Source organism: Arvicanthis niloticus, chromosome 4 (assembly GCF_011762505.2).
Source record: "Arvicanthis niloticus isolate mArvNil1 chromosome 4, mArvNil1.pat.X, whole genome shotgun sequence".
NCBI classification, from domain to species: Eukaryota; Metazoa; Chordata; class Mammalia; order Rodentia; family Muridae; genus Arvicanthis; species Arvicanthis niloticus.
This window is the reverse complement of record NC_047661.1, coordinates 15,288,873-15,311,075: the sequence shown is the minus strand read 5'-3', so window position 1 is coordinate 15,311,075 and position 22,203 is coordinate 15,288,873. Positions and strand designations below refer to the sequence as shown.

General features: G+C 40.5%; 1 protein-coding gene across 9 annotated transcripts in view; it reads right to left on the bottom strand.

Moving 5' to 3' along the window:
- Positions 1 to 20,593, bottom strand: part of Phc3 (polyhomeotic homolog 3) — a 79,601-nt gene extending 59,008 nt beyond the window's left edge. For 6 of the 9 annotated variants that reach the window (XR_013109752.1, XR_013109750.1, XR_013109754.1 and 3 more), the window contains exons 1-5: positions 20,523 to 20,593; positions 16,382 to 16,544; positions 12,455 to 12,610; positions 8,478 to 8,555; positions 526 to 684 (exon numbers count right to left, since the gene is read on the bottom strand). Coding sequence is in view for 4 of the 9 variants with exons in the window: in XM_076932216.1 (XP_076788331.1) it covers positions 526 to 684; positions 8,478 to 8,555; positions 12,455 to 12,610; positions 16,382 to 16,544; positions 20,523 to 20,536 (570 nt within the window). In the remaining 5 variants the exon portion in view is untranslated. The other 3 variants (XR_013109751.1, XM_034499944.2, XR_013109753.1) reach the window with 2 other exon arrangements.
- Positions 20,594 to 22,203: the final 1,610 nt, after the last annotated feature.

Sequence of the window (22,203 nt, the reverse complement as noted above, 5' to 3'; positions counted from 1 at the left end):
ATTAATAAAAAAATTTGAATTACACATAAAATACAATATCACAGAATCTGAGACAATAATAACCAAAGCTATGAATTATCTGAAAAACTGTCAAACTCCAATCCAGATTCAAGAAGGTCCGAGGACAAATCCCTACTTATAGTTAAAAACTAAGGTTTTAATATTTCCAACTATTTCCTCAAATTTTCAATGTCAGCAGAATAAATGATTTTATATATACCTATAAGTACTAAAACTATAAAATTATTAAAAGCGCTTCAATTGTTGAAATGGCAAGAAAGTTTTTAAAATCAGTTACTAAGTATTAAAAAATATTTTTACCAAAAAGGCCTACAATTCAAAGTGGAATTTTTATACAAATTTTAAATGTACAAAGGCTGAGCATATGCGCACACACTTACTTGTTACACACACACTTACTTGTTAAATACTGCTCAAGTATTTAAAATGCCTCATTGCATCAAGTCCAGAAACACTGAACCCTCCAGTAGTTAGACTCTGAAAAGCTGGTGTTTTGTATCTTACCATTTGAGCTCGGAGATACATTTGAGCTTGGCTGGCCGTTAAGGTGGGAGAGGTACTCCCTAGGAGCATAGTCTGCTGGGTAATACTGCCGCTGGTAGAACTGGAAGTCTGGGAACGGTTCATCAGCTGAGCAGGTGTAGGAGAAGTGGAGAGGTTGATCTAAGGAAGATAACGTAACAGGTCAGATGCTTCCATGTTTTGCCTCTGTGTTCTTCAACCTCACCAAGCTGAAGCAGGCAGTCAGTAGTTGAAGCCTCAAAGAGGGGCTCTGATCTTTAACAGAACCCTTTACTTTGGGCAACTATTTTCATAGAAGCAAAAAACAACAGACTGCTTAGTAACTGGAACAACTCTTTAACATATCCACATTTCAGTAAGACTTCTAGCATCTTAATATCTCATTACTACTACCTCCCCGAAATTAGGGCTAATGTTCAATTATTTTAATATACTACAGAGTAAACAACTTTAAAATTCTAATTTTAATATACTATTTTCTCACACTCATATTTTAAGGAGCTCCTGAAGTGAATAAAAATTAAAATACAAATAATCCATTCCTATATAGAAACCATACAGGTAACATAAAATTAGTGTAGTGTTTTCTCAAAACAGAAGAAAATGTAATTGCTACCTGTCAAACAGATGGAAAAATCCTGAATATTGGCTACAAAATTAATGTATAAATACTTTAAAGTTTAGAGTCACTCCTTAAGAATTAATTAGAAAGATGTGGTAACTCATATAATCCAGTACTCAAAAGGCTGAGAAAAGAGGCTCATGGATTAAATGCCAGCTGTGGGCTGTGGAATAGGTTCTAGGCCAACCTAGGGTATATGAGATCTGGTCTAAACAAAAAAAGGAAAAAAGAAAAATTACTATATGGCTGAGAGGGTGGCACAAGCCTGTAATCCAAGCACAAGAAATGCTGAGGCAGGAGAATTGTTAGTTGATGGTGAGTCTGAGCTATGCTACACTTCAAGTTGCTAGATAGCCTGAGTTGATTACATATTATTATATAATAAGATACTAGCTCAAAAAAAGTAAAGACTAATGTGCAGTCTAGTAAATTCCTGGAAATACATTAGACACTAGCCAACTTGCTTGGATCTGTAAAGGGGAAATGGAATGGGGAGGTTGAGAAGCAGAGAGAGACATATCCCCCTTTTCATCTTTCCAATTCACAACTATGTTCATGTATCAGTCATTCTTAATAGTTTCAAACAGAATATAACTCAACCTCACCTTAAATCCTTTTTGTGGAACAAAGCAAAAATAAAATTAAGAAATATTAGACTTCTGATTCAGGAAGTGAATACACATCCATGTGCTCAAAGACACTCTCAATGCCTCCTCAATATGAAGATGAGAGTGGAGTTAAGGTAACCAAGGGGCAGGGGAGGAACTGCCCAGGTATCAGTACGAAACCCAAACCCAAGAAGTAAGCAACAACTGACACCAAGGCCCCTCTGTATCTATGATGCCCACATGGATAGAAGGCCCACATTTGGCCTGCTATACTGTAAAGCTGGAAGTGAGAGCCTATTTTTTGAGACAAGATCCTGAAACAGGCTAATCAATTTGTAAAAAGCTGAGAGGCAGCTATGAAGCTGTTACCAACTGCCCTGACATACTGGAAGGCTGGAGGGAGACACCTCTACAATCAGAATTTCAGGTGTGCCATGGGTGGTCATAATATCCAAATTCACACTCCCTGCATAGCTCTTGAACACAGTCCAGTTATTAACATTTGATGAAACAAAATGGTGAAGCAGGCTTTCCAGAAATCTTCCACCAGAGGAAACATCAACTTGAAGTATCTACACCTGAAATTCCTTTCATGAGGCCAAGGATATCAGATTCTTGTTAAAATAATTATAAAAGCTATGAAGTAGAAATTTTCAGGCATACTAAGGATTCAAGTTTATTACCAATGTCTCACTACAAGTAATCCATCAGAAAGTATCCCACCAAACAAAGTGGTCACCATAATGTCCTACCACTATTTATTTGTCTGTATCCTCAGTGTGCTCTAAAATCTGTTTTCTTTCGCTTTTTGGTACCCAATACTGTGCCTGACAGTACATCAACATTAAAAAGTTCTGAAACATGGGCTGGAGAAATGGTTCTGACAGTAAAGTGCTCATCACACAGAAGGAGGACCTGAGCTTGGTCCCTGTGCCAACATAATGGTGGGGCACAGTGGCACTCATCCATAACCTCAGCACTGGGAAGGCAGAGACACGAGGACCCTGGGCTTGCTGGATGGCCACTCCAAAGTAGGCAAGGAGCTCCAGGTTCAATTAGTAACCCTGTCTCAAAAAAACTAAAATGCAATACAACTACAGCAGACACCCTACGTGGACGTCAGTCTTCCACATGCGCACAAGTACACAAGTACACACGTACACACACACACACACAAGTACTGAACCACACTTTCCTCATGAGGGTGGAAGACTAACACAGAATCTAACACAATAATGGGTGCCTGAAACTAGGCTGTTTCAGAATGAGCTCTGAAAACGTTTTTTTTTCTAAACACTAACATCCCATATAAAACTAATGTATCTATCACAATCTCCTCAAATTCTTTGCTGTTCACCACCATGCCAGTTGTGGAAAGGAAGTCAATTACTACTTGATTATATGCTATTAAGATACTTGCTATGTCTATATTCAAAGGAATATACTGTCCATGAAGGAAGGGTCTGTAACTCGTGTACACCTTCAGGGAAACCAGCACAATGTTTAACAATAAAAAAACTGTCTCCTTTCCCATAGCCACCATGCCAAAATCTCATTATTAGCTCAGGTTCAGACACTATTCTACTGACAATTTCAGGCAATTGAACTGTATCCTAAAAGGATTCTGTTTACAGATGACCTTCTAACAACAGGTTTTTTTGGTTTTTGTTTTTTTGGTTTTTTTTTTTTTTTTTTTTTTTTTTTTAATTATATTACAGGCTGTTGTGGGGCATGCCTTTAATTCTAGCATTTGGGAGGTAGAGGCAGGCTAGCCTGGTCTACAGACCTAGTTCTAGGATAGCCAAGGGCTATACAGAAAAATCCTGTCTCAAAGAAGAAAAAAAAAACCCACCCTTTATTAAAATTATCTGTTGCATATTCTAGCCGATGCTCATCCTGCAACATCAGTCACACATATTTTATTACACATGTAAACTATTCAAGAAACTCTCAAAGAGTTATAAATTAACATCTAAGTCACTAGTGTTCAAACTGTTTAACAAACCCTCTCTTCAAATACATTATTACTGAATAATTCAAAAACTGATTTGTCTGGCCAACTTTAAGTTGCAAAGCCTCTTCCATCTTAGTCTGCCACAACAGAAAACCACAACCTGACAACTCAAGCAACAGAATCATAGGGCAGGCCTGTGTTCAGTGGTAGATCTGCACTCAGCCTGTGTGAGGGCCTGCATTCAATTCCCAGCATCACAAACTTTAAAAATGGACATTGATTTTTCACAGTTGAGAGGAGTGAGTGAGTACAAGCCCAAATTTCCAGTGTGGGGTCTCTTCCTGGCTAACAACCCACTACCTTCTCCTAATCCTCCCATGCTGGAGAGATCACTGAGAACTTCTCTTCGATAGACATCGGTCCTCTCAGAGGAGGACCCCACCCTTAGGATCTCCTTTAACTTTAAATCAGTTCACTTACAAAATCTATTTCTAGTATAGTAACAGGGATTAGGTTTTCAACATATGAATTTTGGGGAGACACAATTCAGACCATATCATCATTTACTGAATCTTCTCTCTTTATTCTAAATATAGATATATCTGGATGAAAAGCTAGAAGTCTAAATAGACAACATCAGAAAAGCTTGGAGTGCAGGCAACCTAATGGCTTGCTTGCCCTAAGTTACATCATTGGCCACTTACAGAATTTAACATGAAAATATGCATGCAATCAAGCTCTCAGAATACATCATAATAGCAGTGATATCACTGGATATTCTCATAACTTAAATTCTTTTTTAAAAGATGTTTTAATTATGTATCTATATAGAGGAAGGGGATTGCAGGCGAGCCCAGTGCCTACAGAAGCCAAAAGAAGGCATCGGGTCCCTGTGCCCAGGAGGACCCAACCAACAGGAGAACTCAGTCATGGCTCTGTGTACTTTTTGTTTCATTTTGCTTTCTTTGGTAATTTTTTTTTTTATTACTGATCTTGTGCTTGTTTGATTTTCATTTTTGTATTTTTTTACTTCTTGTTTTGGGGGGTTTGTTTGTTTGACTTGGGTTTTTTTGGAGGGGAAGAGAGAATATAAAGTTAAATGACTGGAAAGTAGGGGAGAGCCTATGAGGAGTTGTAAAGGGGAAAAACATGCTCAAAGACCTCAACATAAAACCAGACACACAGGCTGCAGAGATGGCCAGCGGTTAAGAGCACTGACTGAACTTCCAGAGGTCCTGAGTTCAATTCCCAGTAACCACATAGCTCACAACCATCTGTAATGGGATTTGATGCCCTCTTCTGGTGTGTCTGAAGACAGCAACAGTGTACTTATATATAAAATAAATAAATCATCAAAAAACAAACAAATAATAACAACAAAAACAGACACACTGAACCTGATAGAAGAGAAAGTGTGGAGCTGCCTTGAACACACTGGCACAGGAAGAGTTTCTGAACAGAACACCAATAGCTCAGACACTAACATCAACAATTAACAACTGGGACGTCAGGAAACTGAAAAGCTTCCGTAAGGCAAAGGACACTGTCAATTAGACAAAATAGCAGCCCACAGAATGGGAAAAGATTTTTACCAACTCCACATCCAATAGAGGACTACTGTCTAAATATACAAAGAACTCAAGAAACTAGATGTCTAAAATGGGGTTACAGACAATTCTCTACAGAGAATTCTCTATAGAATCTCAAATGGCTGAGAAACACTTAAAGAAATGTTTAACAGCCTCAGCCACCAGGGAAATGCAAATCAAAACTACTTTGAGATTTCCTCTTACATCTATCAGGATGGCTAAGATAATAATACAATACTAACAGCTCGTGCTGGTGAGCATGTGGAACAAGGGAAAACCTCCTCCACTGCTGGTGGCAGTGTAAACCTGTAAAGCCACTTTGGAAATCAATATGGCGGTTCCTCAGAAGATTTGGGAATAGATCTACCTCAAGACACAGGTAAAAAGAGAACAGTATGTGTGTGTATTCATAGAGTATTAATTTTTTTTTCAGTAAGAAAAAATACTTTTTAATTATACATATGTACAGCGAGTGCTCTTAACCACTGAGACATCTCTCCAGCTCCCATAAATGTAGATTTAATCCAAAACATTATTTGTTTGGGGGAGGATGGTTCTTCTAGTCCTAGGGGTTGAACACAGAGCCTCAAGCATACTAGCCAAGTATTACCACTCAGCTATGCAGTTACTTATGGTGCTGTGTACATGTAATTCTAGCACTTGCAAGTGGAAGCTCCTCCTTAGCCAATGACAAAGACCAGCCTAAGCTAAAGGCCTTGTCTCAAACAAATAAAATTCTGAACTAAGTTATCTTGTGAATGGTCATATTCATCTTTCTATGAATAAAGAACCTTTTGTATTTTAGAAATGTAAACCATTTTAACATACGTGCAAATTTACTTCTATTTTGTTGGTTTTATTCTGATTTTGGCAGCAGAGTCTATTATTGATTTAATTTTCATTTCAGCAATCCAAATTTAGTTAAATCTTGCCCCTGTTCTACCGAAGGGCTAATGACAGCAGCCTGTAGGCTCCATTGCAGTTACTTTTACAATGATCATAAGGCCAGCACAGGAAGGAGTAAAATAGTCTAAAGTTCAGTATTCTGTGCCACAGATAGAGACAGCTGCAAGCCATCAAGTGGGTGCTGGGAACCAAAGCTGGCCAGGTCCTCTGTAAGAGCAATAAATTCTCTTAACCACAGAATCAACTCTCCAGAAAACTAAGTATATGCTGCCTAAAGCACACACTTTAGCAAACACACACCCTTACATAAATACAAGTTCATCTTCAACTCCATAAACCTACAGACTAAATTTCACTGGAGTTAACTTTGCAGAAAAAAACTAACTAAAAAGACTTTGTTAGGAAAACTCAATGGTTTTCAAGTACAGAACGTTTGCCAAGCAGAAGACATTTTCAGTTGTTATGTTGGGAAGGAGGAAGCCACAGGACGCTGCTGTTATCTAGCTGGGAAAAGGACGGTATGCTATGTCCTGTAATGCCAGTCTCTGACAGCCCCTGACAACAGAGACCTATCTGGCTCATACTATTTTTGATTAAAAGTTTAAGAATGACCTGCATTGTACTGATTAAACTTGTAGAATTTAATAGCTTTCCTGTGGCTTCATAAAAAATGACCTTGTTCTTAGAAAATATATTAAAGTATTTAAGAATATACCTCAACTGACTTCTAAATAGCTCAAAAAAATGTGTGTATACACAGAAAGACAATGTTATGTGCACAAACAAAATCAGTGAACCTGAGTAGACAATATACAGAATTTTTTTATTACTGTTTTAATTTGAATTATATCAAACTAAAAAGTTGACATGTGCTAACATGTCTATACAGATTTCTCTTATCTAAAAAATAATACATATTTTGGGGGAGGGGGTCTATGCTCTTGTTCTCAATTCTATGATCTGTTCCTAGAGCTGGTATCTTATGACCTGGTTTCTGGGTGATACACTGTGTTAGTTGGGGTTTCTACTGCTGTGAAGAGACACCATGACCATAGCAACTCTTATAAAGGAAAACATTAAATTGGGGCTGGCTTACAGGTTCAGAGGTAGTCCATTATCATCATAACAGGAAGTATAGCAGACAGACCTGGTGCTGGAGAAGGAACTTCGAGTTCCACATCCTGATCCACAGGCAACAGGAGACTGCTCCACTATGCCCAACATATATAAGACCTCAAAGCCCACCTCCACAGTAACAAGCATCTTCCAATAAGGCCACACCTCCTAACAGTGCCGCCACACTCTATGGGCCAGGCATTCAAACACATGAGTCTTTGGGAGCTGTTTCCATTCAAACCACCACCTAATACAGAAAAACGGCGCTCTCTCTTTTATTTCTTTCTCAAAATAAACTGCCCCCCCAATCTCAAATGGAAACTTGGAAGTTTATTCCAAACTACAAACTACTCAAAAGTATCTTTCTTGCTTTGCTTTGCTTTGTGTGTGTGTGTGTGTGTGTGTGTGTGTGTGTGTGTGTGTGTTTATTGTTTGTTGTTTTTAAGTCATTCAAAGATATGACATACTTCAGGCTTTCAATAAATTCTGAAACTAAAAAAAAAAAGAATTGAGAATCACAAGACATTAAACATACTCAGTGGGAAAGATGTGTAAAAATACAAAAAAAGCTTTCTTAACATTCAGATTCTCAAGAGCTGGAAAGACAAGTCAATGGCTGGATGGACTACTATAACAGAAAACTAGAATGTTTAAAACTAAATTCCCAACACCTACAGTGGGCAGCGCACAGCCACCTGTAACTTTAATTCCTGATGGAATTGATATTTCCAGCCTCCTTAAATCTGCATATACAGGCTAGAGAGATGGCTCAGTGATTAAAGCCACTGACTTCTCTTCCAGAGGAGTGGGGCTCAAATCCCAGCATCCACATGGCAGCTCACAACTGTCTGTAACTCCAAGATCTGACATTCTCACACAGACATACATGCAGGCAAAACACCAATGCTCATAAAATACAGATAAATAAAATTTTAAAAAGATTTTTTAAACCTGCATAGCACAGACGAACACATAATAAAAATAAAAATAAACCTTTTTAAAAACCTCAGATTTTTAAAAGTTTAATTACTCCTATTTCCAGGCACTCGTTAACTGAACAGAAGCTTTATATAACAAGTTTACTTTTGGAAAACAACAATTAAAATTTTTAAATCCAGGAGAAATTTTAGTATACTTACAGATGTCTGGGACATACTTGACTGTTGTGTAACACTGCCTGTGGGGGATGTAGATGGTCTTCCACTGGACAAACTTGCCTAAAATAATAGAACTATTGTAATATGTCTGTAAAAACATTAGGTTGAAAACTTCCTTGAGCGATCAGAACCTTGACAGAGACAGCTTGTTGACAAACATCTTTATCTCCCTTATGTTTCGAGTGCTTGACAGTCAATAGAAAACATGGCAGGGGAAAAGAAATCAAAATCAAAAACCACTTTTTTGAGCCACAATAATTTAAGAGTACAATAAAAATTCTAAAGTTATGTATGAAACAAATCACTTTATAGACAACATGGCTTGATCCTGGCTTTTTTTTTTTTTTTAAAAAAAAAAAAAAAAAACAAAGCTGAAAGGTTTAAAACAAAGCCCTCCCCTCCCCTGCACTGGCTACTCTTATGTCTACATTTCTATATGTACTTTTTGTTACTGTATGCACATGCTTCACTGAATACATGTGGGTCCCAGGGATCAAACTCAGTCCATCAGATCTGTTGGCACACTTAGCAGCAGGAGCCTTGACCCTCTGAGCATCTCACTGACCCCATTCTTCTTTTATTAGCTGCACTCTCATAATGCAATTATGCTGGTAAACTGTAACATGTTATTTGAGCTCACTGAGCAGCTGGTAGTAGACATGGGATTGACACCTACACACACACACCTCAGCTCCAAGCACGTTTATTTTGTCAAGTGTCTACTGAGATACCTTGCCTGGGAATGCACTAGACCCCACTAGCTCTGTGACACAGGAATAAAGCAGAATTGCCCAAAAATAAAAATATCATGTCCTGGAAAACAGCTAAAAACAGCTAGAAAACATTCCTATCTGATATTATTATTGTCTAACCCATGAAATACAGGTGCCTGTACTTGGGCTAGAAAGATGGCTCAATGGTTAAGTTGGATTCCCAGCATCCATGGCAACTGGCTCACAGGTGCTCCAGGAGATCCAATGTTCTCTTCCGGCCTCCACAAGCTCTAGTACACAGGTGTGCATACAAACACACATACATACACATAAGTAAATAACAAAATATTTAAGTAAGTAAATAATAAAAGGGAAAGGCTGAAAGTTCAGCCTTGCGGGGGTAGGTATAGATGGAGCTCAACCATGCAGAGAAAGCTCACTTGAAAACTCTAGATAACTGACTCAGTTCGCTGTTGGTTTTTGGCTGGGGAATTAAGCACCAATTTGATCATTTTACCTCTAAACATTGCCATGCATTCTATGACTTGAAAGCTTCACCCAAAGGGATACAGCTTCAGCTGGGCATGTCCACTGGAAACAAGAGCTAGCTAACTTAACAAGGCTTTCCCAGTAGGGTTCCTGCCCCACATTTGCAAGCCTCTGGTTGGATGGTATCACTTTTCCCAGTTTTTTGTGCTGATCTTTGGAAACCTTATCCAGGATACTCATCCAGGAACTCCAACCAACTGCCTCAATGGGCTTGGACTGCTGTCTGTTTTGACTACCTGATTTGATGTTTTTCTTTCTATTAATTTATTCATTTACTTTCACTTGCTATGTACTTAATAAACTCATTCATTCAAAACAAAAAATATGCTTGGTGGTGGTGGCATATGCCTTTAAATCCCAGCACTCAGAAGGCAGAGGCAGGTGGATCTCTGTGAGTTTAAGACCAGTCTGGTCTATAGAGTGAGTGCCAGGACAGCCAGAAGAGAGACCCTAGCTCAAAAAATTAAAAGTAACAAGACAAGAAAAAAAAAAAAAAAGACAGACTATGGTAGATCATTCTCCAGGCTGTAAAAAAAAAAATTTGAGGTTTGTCTGTTGCTATGTATTGTAATGGTAAATATTGACCCTCAAGGATTAGTTTCCCCCAGGCATGAGGACATCCTCACATACACCATGTGATACTAAGTAGCCTTGCTCCTTAATTAAAAGTGTTGGTAGAATAAAGGGCAGAAGAGAGGTAGCAAGGTTTCAGTTCCCAGGGTTGGGGCAGGAGGTAGGACCAGGAGAGAAGGGAGAAGGGGAGACAGAAGATGCCCTGGGGTAGGTGAATCAAGAAAATGAGGCAAAGAGGGCTAGCCAGTTGGAGCAAGAGTGCCCCAGGAAGAATGTAGCTAGTAAGAGCTCGGGATTATTAGCAGGGAAGTAGACATAAAAGCACAAAGGGTAGATACCTGTCCAATTCTAGTGCTGATTAAAGCTTATCATAAGTATAGAGGCCTTGTGTCTTTTATGGGAAGTGGATGATCTAAGGCAGGGCAGAACCCCCCCCCCCCCCCACTGAGATTAATTATTACCACAACAAAACACTCACCTCAGTCTCACTCTTCAGTTACCTTTGAAGTGGGGCTGCCTACTCCATCAGGGAAATGAAACTAAGGGGGGGGGGGGTGGATGGGGCGCGCAGGGGGATGGCTGTGGGTAAGAACTTGCTCTGTAAGCCTGCTCAGAGTCTGCTGCACCCCTAGCATTCCTATGAAAAGCCACGCAAAGCTAAAGTTTCACCTTAAGCAGAGCACTGAAGGACAAAGACAGGGAGGTCCTACAAGCCGAGCTGCATCAGTCAGCTTCTGCCTCCTGACACACCCTGTTTTCAAGGCAACCAGGAGGGAGAGCTGCAGAGAAAGACCATGAAGAAAGACAACTGGCATCCTGCCCTGGCCTCTACATGTGCACACATGGGAACACACATTCACACACACATGTAATCACACACAACATAGCAAAACCATTAATAATTTTGTTTTAAAAAGAAAAAAAAGCAGGCTGGTGGCAGTGCACACCTTTAATTCCAGCACTCCGGAGGCAGAGGCAGGCAGATCTCCGAGTTCAAGGCCAGCCTGGTCTACAGAGTAAGTTCCAGGACAGCCAGGACTGAAACTTGAGCTATTTCAATAGCCAATGGGTTTCCATTGCCTTAAATCATAAACATAACTATTACTTAAAATATTTTTTAATTCTCTATTGAAGTTGGCATATTGGTACACACCTCTAATACCAGAATTTGCAAGGTAGAAACGGGTGAATCTCCATGAGACTGAGGCCAGCCTGGTCTAGATAGTAAAGTCTAGGCCAGCTAGAACTAATAAGAAGACCCTATCTTTCTTAAATAAATAAACAAATAGTACACTATTAAAAAGAAGCAAGAGCTAGTATCTATAAATAACAGAAATACATTTTTTCAGGTTCTGCAAATTAAGATTATTTTCTGGTCAGATTTAAGATTAACAACTAAATCTCACAAAAACTTTAAACAATATTAATTAAAATTGCTTTTTCTTCTTTCTTTCTTTTTTTTTTTTTTTTTTTTTTCTTGGACCTGGCTGTCCTGGAACTTGCTCTGTAGACCAGGCTGGCCTCAAACTCACAAAGATCTGTCTGCCTCTGCTTCCCAAGTGCTGGAATTAAAGACCTGCACCACCAGTGGGCTGAAAATATTTTGTTTTTTAAACAAAAACATTAATCATAAAATCAAGTTATTGATAGGTCTAATTTCAGATTTTAGAAAGGCACACACACACACACACCCGTGTGCCACCATGTGGCACCTCTAAAACTCAGGCGTTGACAAGTGTAGAAGAATGAACAACCCTATTTCATCAACCATTTGTAATTTTATCCCACTTGATGTTCTTTATGAAGATACACTACCTATGTAAGAAAAAAACTTTCTTTTGGTTTAAAATATGTAATTCATGTAACCTTAAATATTCAATGTTGTACCTAAAATTTTGGAGACAAAAGTACACCACATACAGAGCATTTACCCAACTTAAATAAAGAACAACACAGCAACACGTCTACTCTCTTCCTGGTGAGCTTGTATGTGTCAGCCTACGACCCATCTCCTCAGGGACAACAAGCACAGGACTCCAAGAGCCAAGAGCTCCCCGAGAAGCCCGCCTACAGCCGTGCAGTAACCCTTGTGTGACACACACCGACCCGTCCCCTCGCTCTCACCTGGACGGCGGCGAGGCTCTGGAGCTGGGAGCTGCTGAGGTGCTGCTGCTGAAGAGCGGCCGTGTGCAGCATCAGGTGCTGCTGCTGGGCCGCGTACATCTGCTGCAGGTACTGAGCCGCCGAGCTGGGGGGGCGGTGCAAGGCCTGCTGAATTACCTGTGATAAGGGAAGAGAGCCTACGTCAAACCATCCTCTCAAAACTTTACCATGCACCATTACAAACGGTAATACAGACAAATGCAATGACCACCAGCCACAAGTCTAGCAGGTACATAAAAGTGGCTAGGGGAAAGAGTGGGTTTTAACTTTAAACTAAAGTTGAATTTTAAATTTAATGTAAATTGCTACAGGTATACCTACTGTATTATACAATGCAGATATTAAGCTATATAGTAAGTACCAAATACATCACAAAGTGAAGAAAATCATTTTGAATAAGATACTACTTAGGGCCGGGTGGTGGTGGCGCACGCCTTTAATCCTAGCAAGGCAGAGGCAGGCGGATTTCTGAGTTCGAGGCCAGCCTGGTCTACAGAGTGAGTTCCAGGACAGCCAGGACTACACAGAGAAACCCTGTCTCGAAAAAACAAAAAAAAAAAAAAGATAGTATTTAGGAGCTAATAAGGCAAGGCTATTGGAGATGACTGTCAGTGTTTGGCTTGTCCTTTCTACATATGTCTGAAAGTTCTACACTGTGTATTATATTAAACGTTATATAGAAGTAAAGAGGTATTTCTCTTTGAAAATGATTCAATAATTTTTAAATTTCTAAAAAATTATCTGATTCTTTGTTTCCACATAGGAATACTCTTAATTGTTTTTAAAATGTATGTATTTATTTGTGTACTGGTATACCATGACATGTGTGTGTGAGGCCAGAAGACAACTTTTAGGAGTTGGTTCTCTCCTTTTACCACGTGGGCTCTGGAACACAAACTCACAAAGCCAGGCTGGAAGACAAACATCTTTACCTGCTGAGCCACCCTGCCAGCTCCTGGGACTTCAGTGAACTATTTTAAAAACTCCTAGAGTTGGGGAGTTGGTTAAGGACCTAAGCAGGATTCCAGCACCCATGTGGCAGTTCACGACTGCATGTAATTGCAGTTCCAGGGCACTGGATGCCATCTTCTGGCCTCTGTAGGCAAGCAGCATACACATGGTACACATACATACAGGCAAAAAAACACATTAAAATACATAGAGAACTGGAGAGCTGGATCAGCTGTTGAGAATATTTGCTCTTCCAGAGGATCGAGATTCAGTTTCCAGCACCTACATGGCTCACAACCATCCATAGCTCCAGTTCTAGAGGACTAGACGCCCTCTGCTGGCCTTCATGGATACTGCATCCATTTGGCTCCAGAACTTTTTTGATAAAATAGAGTAATTTTTAAATAAACTCAAAAATCATTAATTATAGTGAGTAATTATTAATAGGTGTAGAATCTGAGCCTAAATAGAGAGATCAATATTTCTAGAAAGACAATAGAAAACTCCTCCCTCTATCTGTTCAAATCAAGTCAAAGTGTCTGAGCGTGCCACTGTGACTGCAGCAGCACAGAACGCTAATCTCAGCATCACACCAGAGTTTTAAACATTCTAATATGGTAGGTATAATAAGTCAGGGTGACTGACATAACGCCATGCATCCCTTTACTCAGAGTTCCATGAGTTACTGTTCACTCGCAAGTGTTCCTCTCTTTCCAGCTACAGAACTGTTCCTGTTCTCTTCTCACAGATTTCCAGTTGATTCCTCATAGCAAAGACGATGGATGAAACCCTGAATGACTCAGACTACACTATTCCTCTTTGGTCACATAAATCCATATATGATCTAACTCCATAGCAAGAGAATAGTGGACTCAAGGCTTTTCTGTCAGCATAGTAATTTCCTGTGTCAGCAGGATCTCCTGTTCTCTACCAGATACCTGGCAAACCAGATACCTGGCACTGAAATTACAAGCTAAGGGCACAATATAGCATTCTTACTTTGTTTCTCTATTGAAACCAGGGTAAAGAAAATCCACTTGACTAAAAAAACAAAGTCTGAAAGTTAAAGAAATACTTAAGTGGTTCAATGAACATAGCTTTGAAAATATTTTAAATGGGAAAATTCAATGACCTACAATAACTAGAGTTAAGGCTTCTAATGAGACATATCGGCACCTGCAATGTCTCTAGTAACATTACATTTTTTAGTTTATCCAGCGTAAGTGAAAGTGGAAAATAAATGGCATAGTCAAATATCACCCTATCTGTATGTTCTTCAAGATAATATTCTTCCTGTGCACTCAAGTCTGCATTTCTGCTGAGCTGACAAGGTCTCCCCTCCAGCAGTTCTCCACAGTGACTTCAGAACTGAATTCTAAACCACAGAAGAGTGACATAGATTTTACACTGAATATTTACCATGAGGAAAAAAGCACAAGGATGGGTGTAGTACAAAGAGTGAAGAATGAAATAATAAAATAATATTTGGATCCCAGTCTTTAAAATGGGGATGAGAGGCTGGAAAGATGGCTCAGCAGTCAAGAGCACTGGCTCTTGGTACTCCCAAAGTACCCAGGTTCAGTTCGCAGCACCCACATAACAACTCACAACTGTCTGTAATTCCAGTTTCAGGGGATCTGACAACCACACAGAGACATACATGTAAGCAGAAAAATCAATGTACATAAAATAAAAATAAATAAATCATTTAAAAAAAAAACTTTTAAAATGCAATTACAAGCCTGGAGGTAGTGATGTACACCTTTTGTCTCCAGCACTTGAGACTAAAGGCAGAGGCAGGCGGATCTCTGAGTTCAAGATCTAGGACAACCAGGGCTACACAGAAAAATCCTGTTTTAAAAAGAAACCAAACAAAACAAAATGCAATTATAAGAAATGAGAATTCTAAAAAGTGAAGGCAAATAAGCATATAGCAGCAAGAACTCAGAGTAGTTACTGGAAAAAGCAGAAGTCAGAACACCTATCAGCAATGTGAATTTGGAAATATTATTTAGCTTATTTAAAACACTGGTTTTCCTATTTGTAAAATCCCTACTGTACAGAGGTCTGGGAGGATTAAACAAAATAATCTACATAAAGAAAGCATTCATTAAATGCCTGGCACATAAAAATTGTTCAATGGATCTACTGTCATTTATAGAGGCCAGTAATGTCTCCCACACAATTCTGGACACTTCTTTTAATTCTTACAGTAACTGATCAAAAGCACACAGTGTTATCCACATTTTACTGTTGCCTGGGACTTCTTTCACCCAAGGGCACACAGAAACAAATAATGACAACTGAATTCAAACAAAGAGCGATCAGACCGCAACACGCATGTCTTTCTACAACAATGCCATGTTGTCTCTATTAGTATAAAGTTCAACTAAATCAATTTTACTTTCTCAACCAAGTGACTATACTAAAACCTTTCAAACTATTCTCTTCCCTCTCTACCCCAAGAGGCTGTAGAACCTTCCTGCTTACTGTTCTTATTCCACTTGAATGTGCAAAGTTTTCTGTAAATGTATATGTTGTACTCAAATATAAAGTAAGTCAGAAAAGCAGCTGTTCTAAATATCCCACCAGTAATATCTTCACTCTTAAAGCTGTATTTAGAGGCATTCAATCATAATTTTCCTGGCACATAATCTTATAAGCTTCCTGTTGACAACTATAAGTCCCCTGAATAGTATAATTATTAAATAACTTTATTGGTTTTTCAAAAATTAATGCTTTCTTTCTTTTACTTGATTTTTCACAACGCTAGAGATCAAACACAGACCAGCAAACATTCAACCACTGAGCTCCATTCCCAGCCTGAACTTTTACAATCCTATTATCCGAGGATATAAATCAACACATACAGCAGACTCGGGCACAAAACAACATGCCATCTTTGGCCTTAACTCCCCATGCGTGTGGCTGAAATACCTGAACAGCATGTCGGTCTGACCCACTATACACAGAGATCTGTGGCTGCTGCATTCGGGAGGAGGACGTGGTGATGGTGGTGGTGGTGGTGCTGCTGGCTGTTGTTGACACAGACGTTCCGGAGCCCGGCTCACTATCCATAGCTGTACTGTGGTCCTTAAACCTGGTAGATAACACAAACGATCAGTACTGGGGAAAACTGCTACCTGTGAGCTTTGATGAATACTCGCTACAAAGAAATGTTCAGTTAAGAGCCTAAAGTTCTAGGAAGGCCTCAATAAACAAAGCTAGCACTCAATCAGCAAACAGAAGAGAAACATACTACATACTTCCCTTACAGATACTTGATAGTTACTATCTGTTAATCTGAATTCAAATGACTGAGACAGTAACTGAGATGAACCCTAGATTGAAGTTTATGTTTGCATGATTGAAAACGGGCAGGTTTAAGCAACGTGGAAGTGGGCACGGGGTCCTACTCCTACCAAGAAGCTATCTGCAACTGATGCTCATTGACAATGTGAAAAATCAATTTTCTCCAATGAAATCTCACTAGTTATATCAACCCACACTTCAGGACAACTCCCACACTTAGAAATAATTAACCAAAACAAACTGAACTAAATAGTATTTCTGTAGACTTTTTGCTTCATTTTGCTTTGTTTTTTGACAATTTTCTTTTGCTTATTTATTTGGATTTTTGTTTTTAATGGAGTTTTCATGGGGAGGTGTTTCTGGGATTCTCTTTTCCTTTTCTTTTCTTTTCCTCTCCAAGACAGGGTTTCTCTGTGTAGCCCTTGCTGTTCTGAAACATGTTCTGTAGACCAGGCTAGCCTCAAACTCAAAGATCTGCCTGCCTCTGCCTCCTGAGATTAAAGATGTGGGCTGTCATCACCACCACTAAGGTCTTTCTGTAGTTTTGTTTTTATTTTTATACTTTCTTCTTTGTTTAAAAAAAGAGAAATGGAACTTAAAGTTGGGTAGGTAGGGAGGTAGAGAAGAAATTGTGGGAGAAAAAAATAACCAAAATATGTTATATGAAAAAAATTTTTCAATAAAAAAAAAGACAAATTTAAAACCAAAAGATAAAAGAGTAAGAGAATATTAAGGGGTGGGGCTTAAGCAATATTAGAATTCTTTGCTTATTTTTGTGCTCTTGGGTATATGGGGGGAAGAGAGTATGTGTGTGTACCTGTGTGCCCTTTGTACATACATATAGGGAATTAGGGACAGTTCCTAACTACCATGTGGGTGTGGGGAATTGAACCCAGGTCCTCTGCAAGAACAAATGCACCTGAGAGGCATCTCTCCACCCCTCAAAGTCAATCTTAGAAGATTCCTAAGGACTAGCTTCCTACTTTACCTGTAGCTACTATACAGTTATTTAAGTAAACCTGGTATAGTGGCACATATACATTCCAGCACTTTCAGAAGGTTATCCTTGGCTACATATTAAGTGAGAGGCCAGCCTGGGCTACACAACATCCTTGTCTCTAGAAATTAATTAATTAATTAAGAAATAAAAATCAAAAATAAGATCCTAACATGTGAGTGGGCCTAAAGAGATAGTTCAAACGGTTGAGAGCATTGGCTGTTCTTGCAAAGGACCTGGGTTTGATGCCCAGCACCCACACAACCCTCCAAAGCCCAGTCCCAGGGGCTCAGATGCCTTCTTCTGGCTTCCGAGGGACTGAGCACACACTATGCACACACATATATGCAGCTACCTATACATAAGAAATTTTACATTTTTTTTTCAATTTTCAGTAGCTCTTATTAATCTACACCATTGTTCTTTTTTTCTTTTTTTTTAATTTTATTTTATATTTTATTTACATTTAAGATGGCATCCCCTTTCCACATTTCCCCTCCCTAGAAAACCCCTGTCCCATGCCCTCCCTTTCCTTTTTGCTTTTATACAATTTTTTTTAAATGATAATCAAAGGATTTATAAGTTTGGTAATGCTCAATCAGAAGCGTAACCCAATACCCAACCTAGATATAAAAACTATCTTTGACTGGTGGAGACATGTGAACATCTGCCTCCATGCCCCCTCTCTCTTTCTCACTCTCATCACCTAGCTTCTCCTCTCCTTCATCTTCTCTCCTTACTCCATCTCTTCCTCTCAATACTCCTTCCCACTTAGCTCCTCCTACATATCACTCTTCCTGTTAAAGTAGAACTTTTCTCTCAAAATACAATTAGAGCATACTTATTCCTAATTGTACCAGTGAGGTACAAGATAGTCCTAATACCCAGTCCATCATTTTGTTGACTAACCAGAACCTCTGCCATCTCTCCTAACTAAAACACTTAGTTTTGATCCTGGCTTTTTTTTTTTTTTTTTTTTTTTTTGGCTTTAGAATGAATGTCAGCTGAGCCACTGTTCTTACTAACTCTAGTAACACAAGTTTAGCTTAATAACAGATTAGTCCACTTAAGGAAATAAAGTAGGAAATAAAAGCAACTTCTTACATCTTTACAAAAATCTTTTTTTCCCCCATAGAAAATTGCTCTAAATTTGGGGGTGTGGAATATAAATTTATTCAGTTTCCTATGTACAATTAATAAAGTACATTTTTAACCAAACTTTCTAATCTTTTCTCTCCAACATTATGATATTATGTCATTTATGTTGTGGTTCCCCCATTAATAAATCTATACTTTAATAAAGTCAAGCCTCTAAGGTCAATTCTAAAGGCTTCCATGCTGTTACAAACTAAAACCACAGTAGTTGTCACCCCAGGATCAGAAATCCACATGAGATTTTACTAGGTTCCTCCTTCCTTGTCTTTTTCTCCTGAGAAATAAAAGTTGAACCACCTGACATTCCCACCTTTGACAAGACTATAACAAGAACGTTTACTTTTCTTTCTAAAAAAAAAAAAAAAAAAAAAAAAAAAAAAAAAAAAAACAGGTTAACACTATGTAGCTCAGGCTGGCCTCAACGAGACTCAGGAGTCTCCAGCCCACCACCCCTGAATTAACATCTCCAATTTACAAGGGAGAAAGGTGAAAGCAAAAACAGATGGGACCATTAACTTCTTTTACTAGACGCTGAATTCATACATTATTAGATTTTTTTCTGCTATTCTTTTTATTTCCTTCCAAACAGCAAACCACAGTATCACATTACCTGCTCCTATTTCCTTCCAAACAGCAAACCACATTACCTGCTCCGTATTACACACAAGCAGCAATAAGGTCAAAATCTTGATGAAACTACTGTGTGTCATAACACTTTCGTTCCGTGTACCAATGACATCCAAGATACCACCGTAAACCCTGGTCTTTCAAAATCTTACGCTGCTCAGCTGTGCTCTCCAAGCCCACAGGCGGCGGCGGCGGCGGCGACAAGTAGTTCTGACTAACCAAAAATGGTCAAGGAACCTAGACATTAATTCTAAACATTGGTTGAGTGCAACTGGCCCAACCATCGCTTTACATTTCCAGGCCTGGTTCCAGAAGAACACTTCGGGGAGTGCAGGGGCTTGGCGTGGAAATACTTGCCGCGTTCAGCTCTGGCACGCCAGAGGCCTACCCGGGAACCTGAAGTTTCAAGTCGCTCGCGGAGCATAGCATCACTGCGCTACCCAAGAAGGCGGCCCTCCGGGGAGGGAGCCCGAGCCCGGAGGGGGACTGCAAGGAAAGGCCGGGGGTGGCTCGGCCTCGCGGGCCGCGGCCGCTGTCCGGACGCCTCCCCGCGCTCCCGCCGCACGCACGCACGGACGGACGGACGGACGGACGGCTACGGGCCCGCAGGAGCCAGCGCGGAGGCCTGGCGGCGCCTGCCCAGCCCAGCACACCTCGGCGGGGCCCGCGGCTGGAATGACAGCCCCGGGCAAGCGCCGCAGGGCTCGTGTCCGGGGAGAGCCCGGAGGCCCGGGTTCCCCGGGGTAGCTGTGCGCTTAGGACCACGCAGCCCCGGGACCGGACCTCGCCGCACGCACTCCCGAGGGGAGGCTGACTGGACCAGCCATCCTCCTCCCCCTAGCCGGGCTTCTCCACCACGCCGTGGCTCCCGCCTCTCCTCGGCCCTGCACTGCCAGCCTCGGAGTCCTAAGAGCTCCCTCAGGGGAACGTGTCGCAGCCCTCACAGGCCCCCCCTGTTACGACATCAGTCACCAGCAAGTCACTCACTCCGCTTCCGCCATCTTCTCTCCTCCATCACTAACACGGGGTGCGCATGCGCCTCCTCTTCCCCTCCCACCCCACCCCCCCATCGCCAGAGCGGAGGGGAGGGATGGGGGGGGCGAGGTCACGTGAGGCCAGCGACTGCCAGGCTCCCTCCCACCTCAGCTCTCCATGAGAGGTGGCCAGTGTTTCCCTAAGTGGCCCTTCCCAGGCACCCTCTATTTCTATGGCTCGGAATCTTTGTCTTAGCCTGGGGTCTGCGACAAAAATAGAAAAAGTTCTGCTTAGCGCCGGAAATGTAGAAGTTGCTAGAATACTTTCAGAAACGTGCATCAAGTCTTAGGTTCAATACCCAGTACCACATAAACCAGGCATGGCTGGGTCTTTGGAAAATGTGAACAGGAGAATAAGAATTTTAAATCATCCTAGGCTATCTAATGTAAAACCCCAAAACCGGGGCGACATTGTTATTAAGTCCCCATACCTTACAAGGGTAAGTTTCTGTTTCCTAAGCCTAAGGTATCCTGAAACCATGTTTTTCAACCTATGCTGAATTTGTAACCCCCTGATGTATACCCACACCTTTACCTCGCTAAACTCCTGAACACCTATGATGACTCCCCTTCCACATCGTGTATTCTTACCCTTGTATATCTCACAGGCAGCCTTGAGCCCTGAGTCCTCCACTCTTCTGTCCTGGTGCTAACAGCCAGTTATCTCAACAGCTGTTATCTGTCAACCCTAACCCTTCCCCCACAAAAGAGACCTCAAAAGCCAGTGAGAGGCTGCTCCCTCAAATCCCAATTTAGGGTGAGGCAGCCTTTTAGCCAGTCTAAATAAAGCTTGCTTCATCAGACAGTCGTGGGAATGGTTTTTTCCTCAGGTCTAACAATAGAAATTTTAAGGCTAGCCTGGGATGTGTAAGACTGTGTTTCAAAAAAAAAGAAAGCAAAAATTGACTACAACCACAAAACATTAAAGATATGTGTCCAAAGTAGTCTTAATCTGAAGAGTGGATTTTGTAGACACCCATACACAGTATGACTTTGCTTCATAGATCCAAGTAAATCTTTGCTGCTCTTGACAGAAAAAGAAGCAATAGTGCATGTAAACAATGCCTCCTGTTTCCTGAGATGAAGTACACTAATCTCAGCGTCTTAGGGTTCCATTGTTGTGATGAAACATCATCCCCAAAGCAGGTCAATGGGGAAAGGGTTTATTTGGCTTATACTTCTACAACACAAATCACCAAAGGAAGTTAGAACAGGAATTCAAGCAGAGCAGGAACCTGGAGACAGGAAATGATGCAGAGGCCGTGGAGGAGGGCTGCTTACTGGCTTGTTCAGTCTGCTTTCCTATAGAACCAGGACCACCTGCCCAGGGCTGGCCCCAACCACAGCGGGCTGGGCCTGCCTATACTGATCACTAATTAAGAAAACGCCCTACAAGCTGATATTATGAAGATATTTTCTCAGTTGGAGCTCCCTCCTCTCCAATGACTTGTGTCAAGTTGACATAAAACTAGATGATACCACTGACCCCTTCTGCAATTTGACACAGAAACACATCGCTGTGAAGCCACAGCTCTTCCTTTCTTTTCCATCCCTGAGATCACACATAAAGACATCGCAATACAAAACATTTGTGGAACTTAAAAAGTCCCATGACCTTTAAAAATTCAAACGCT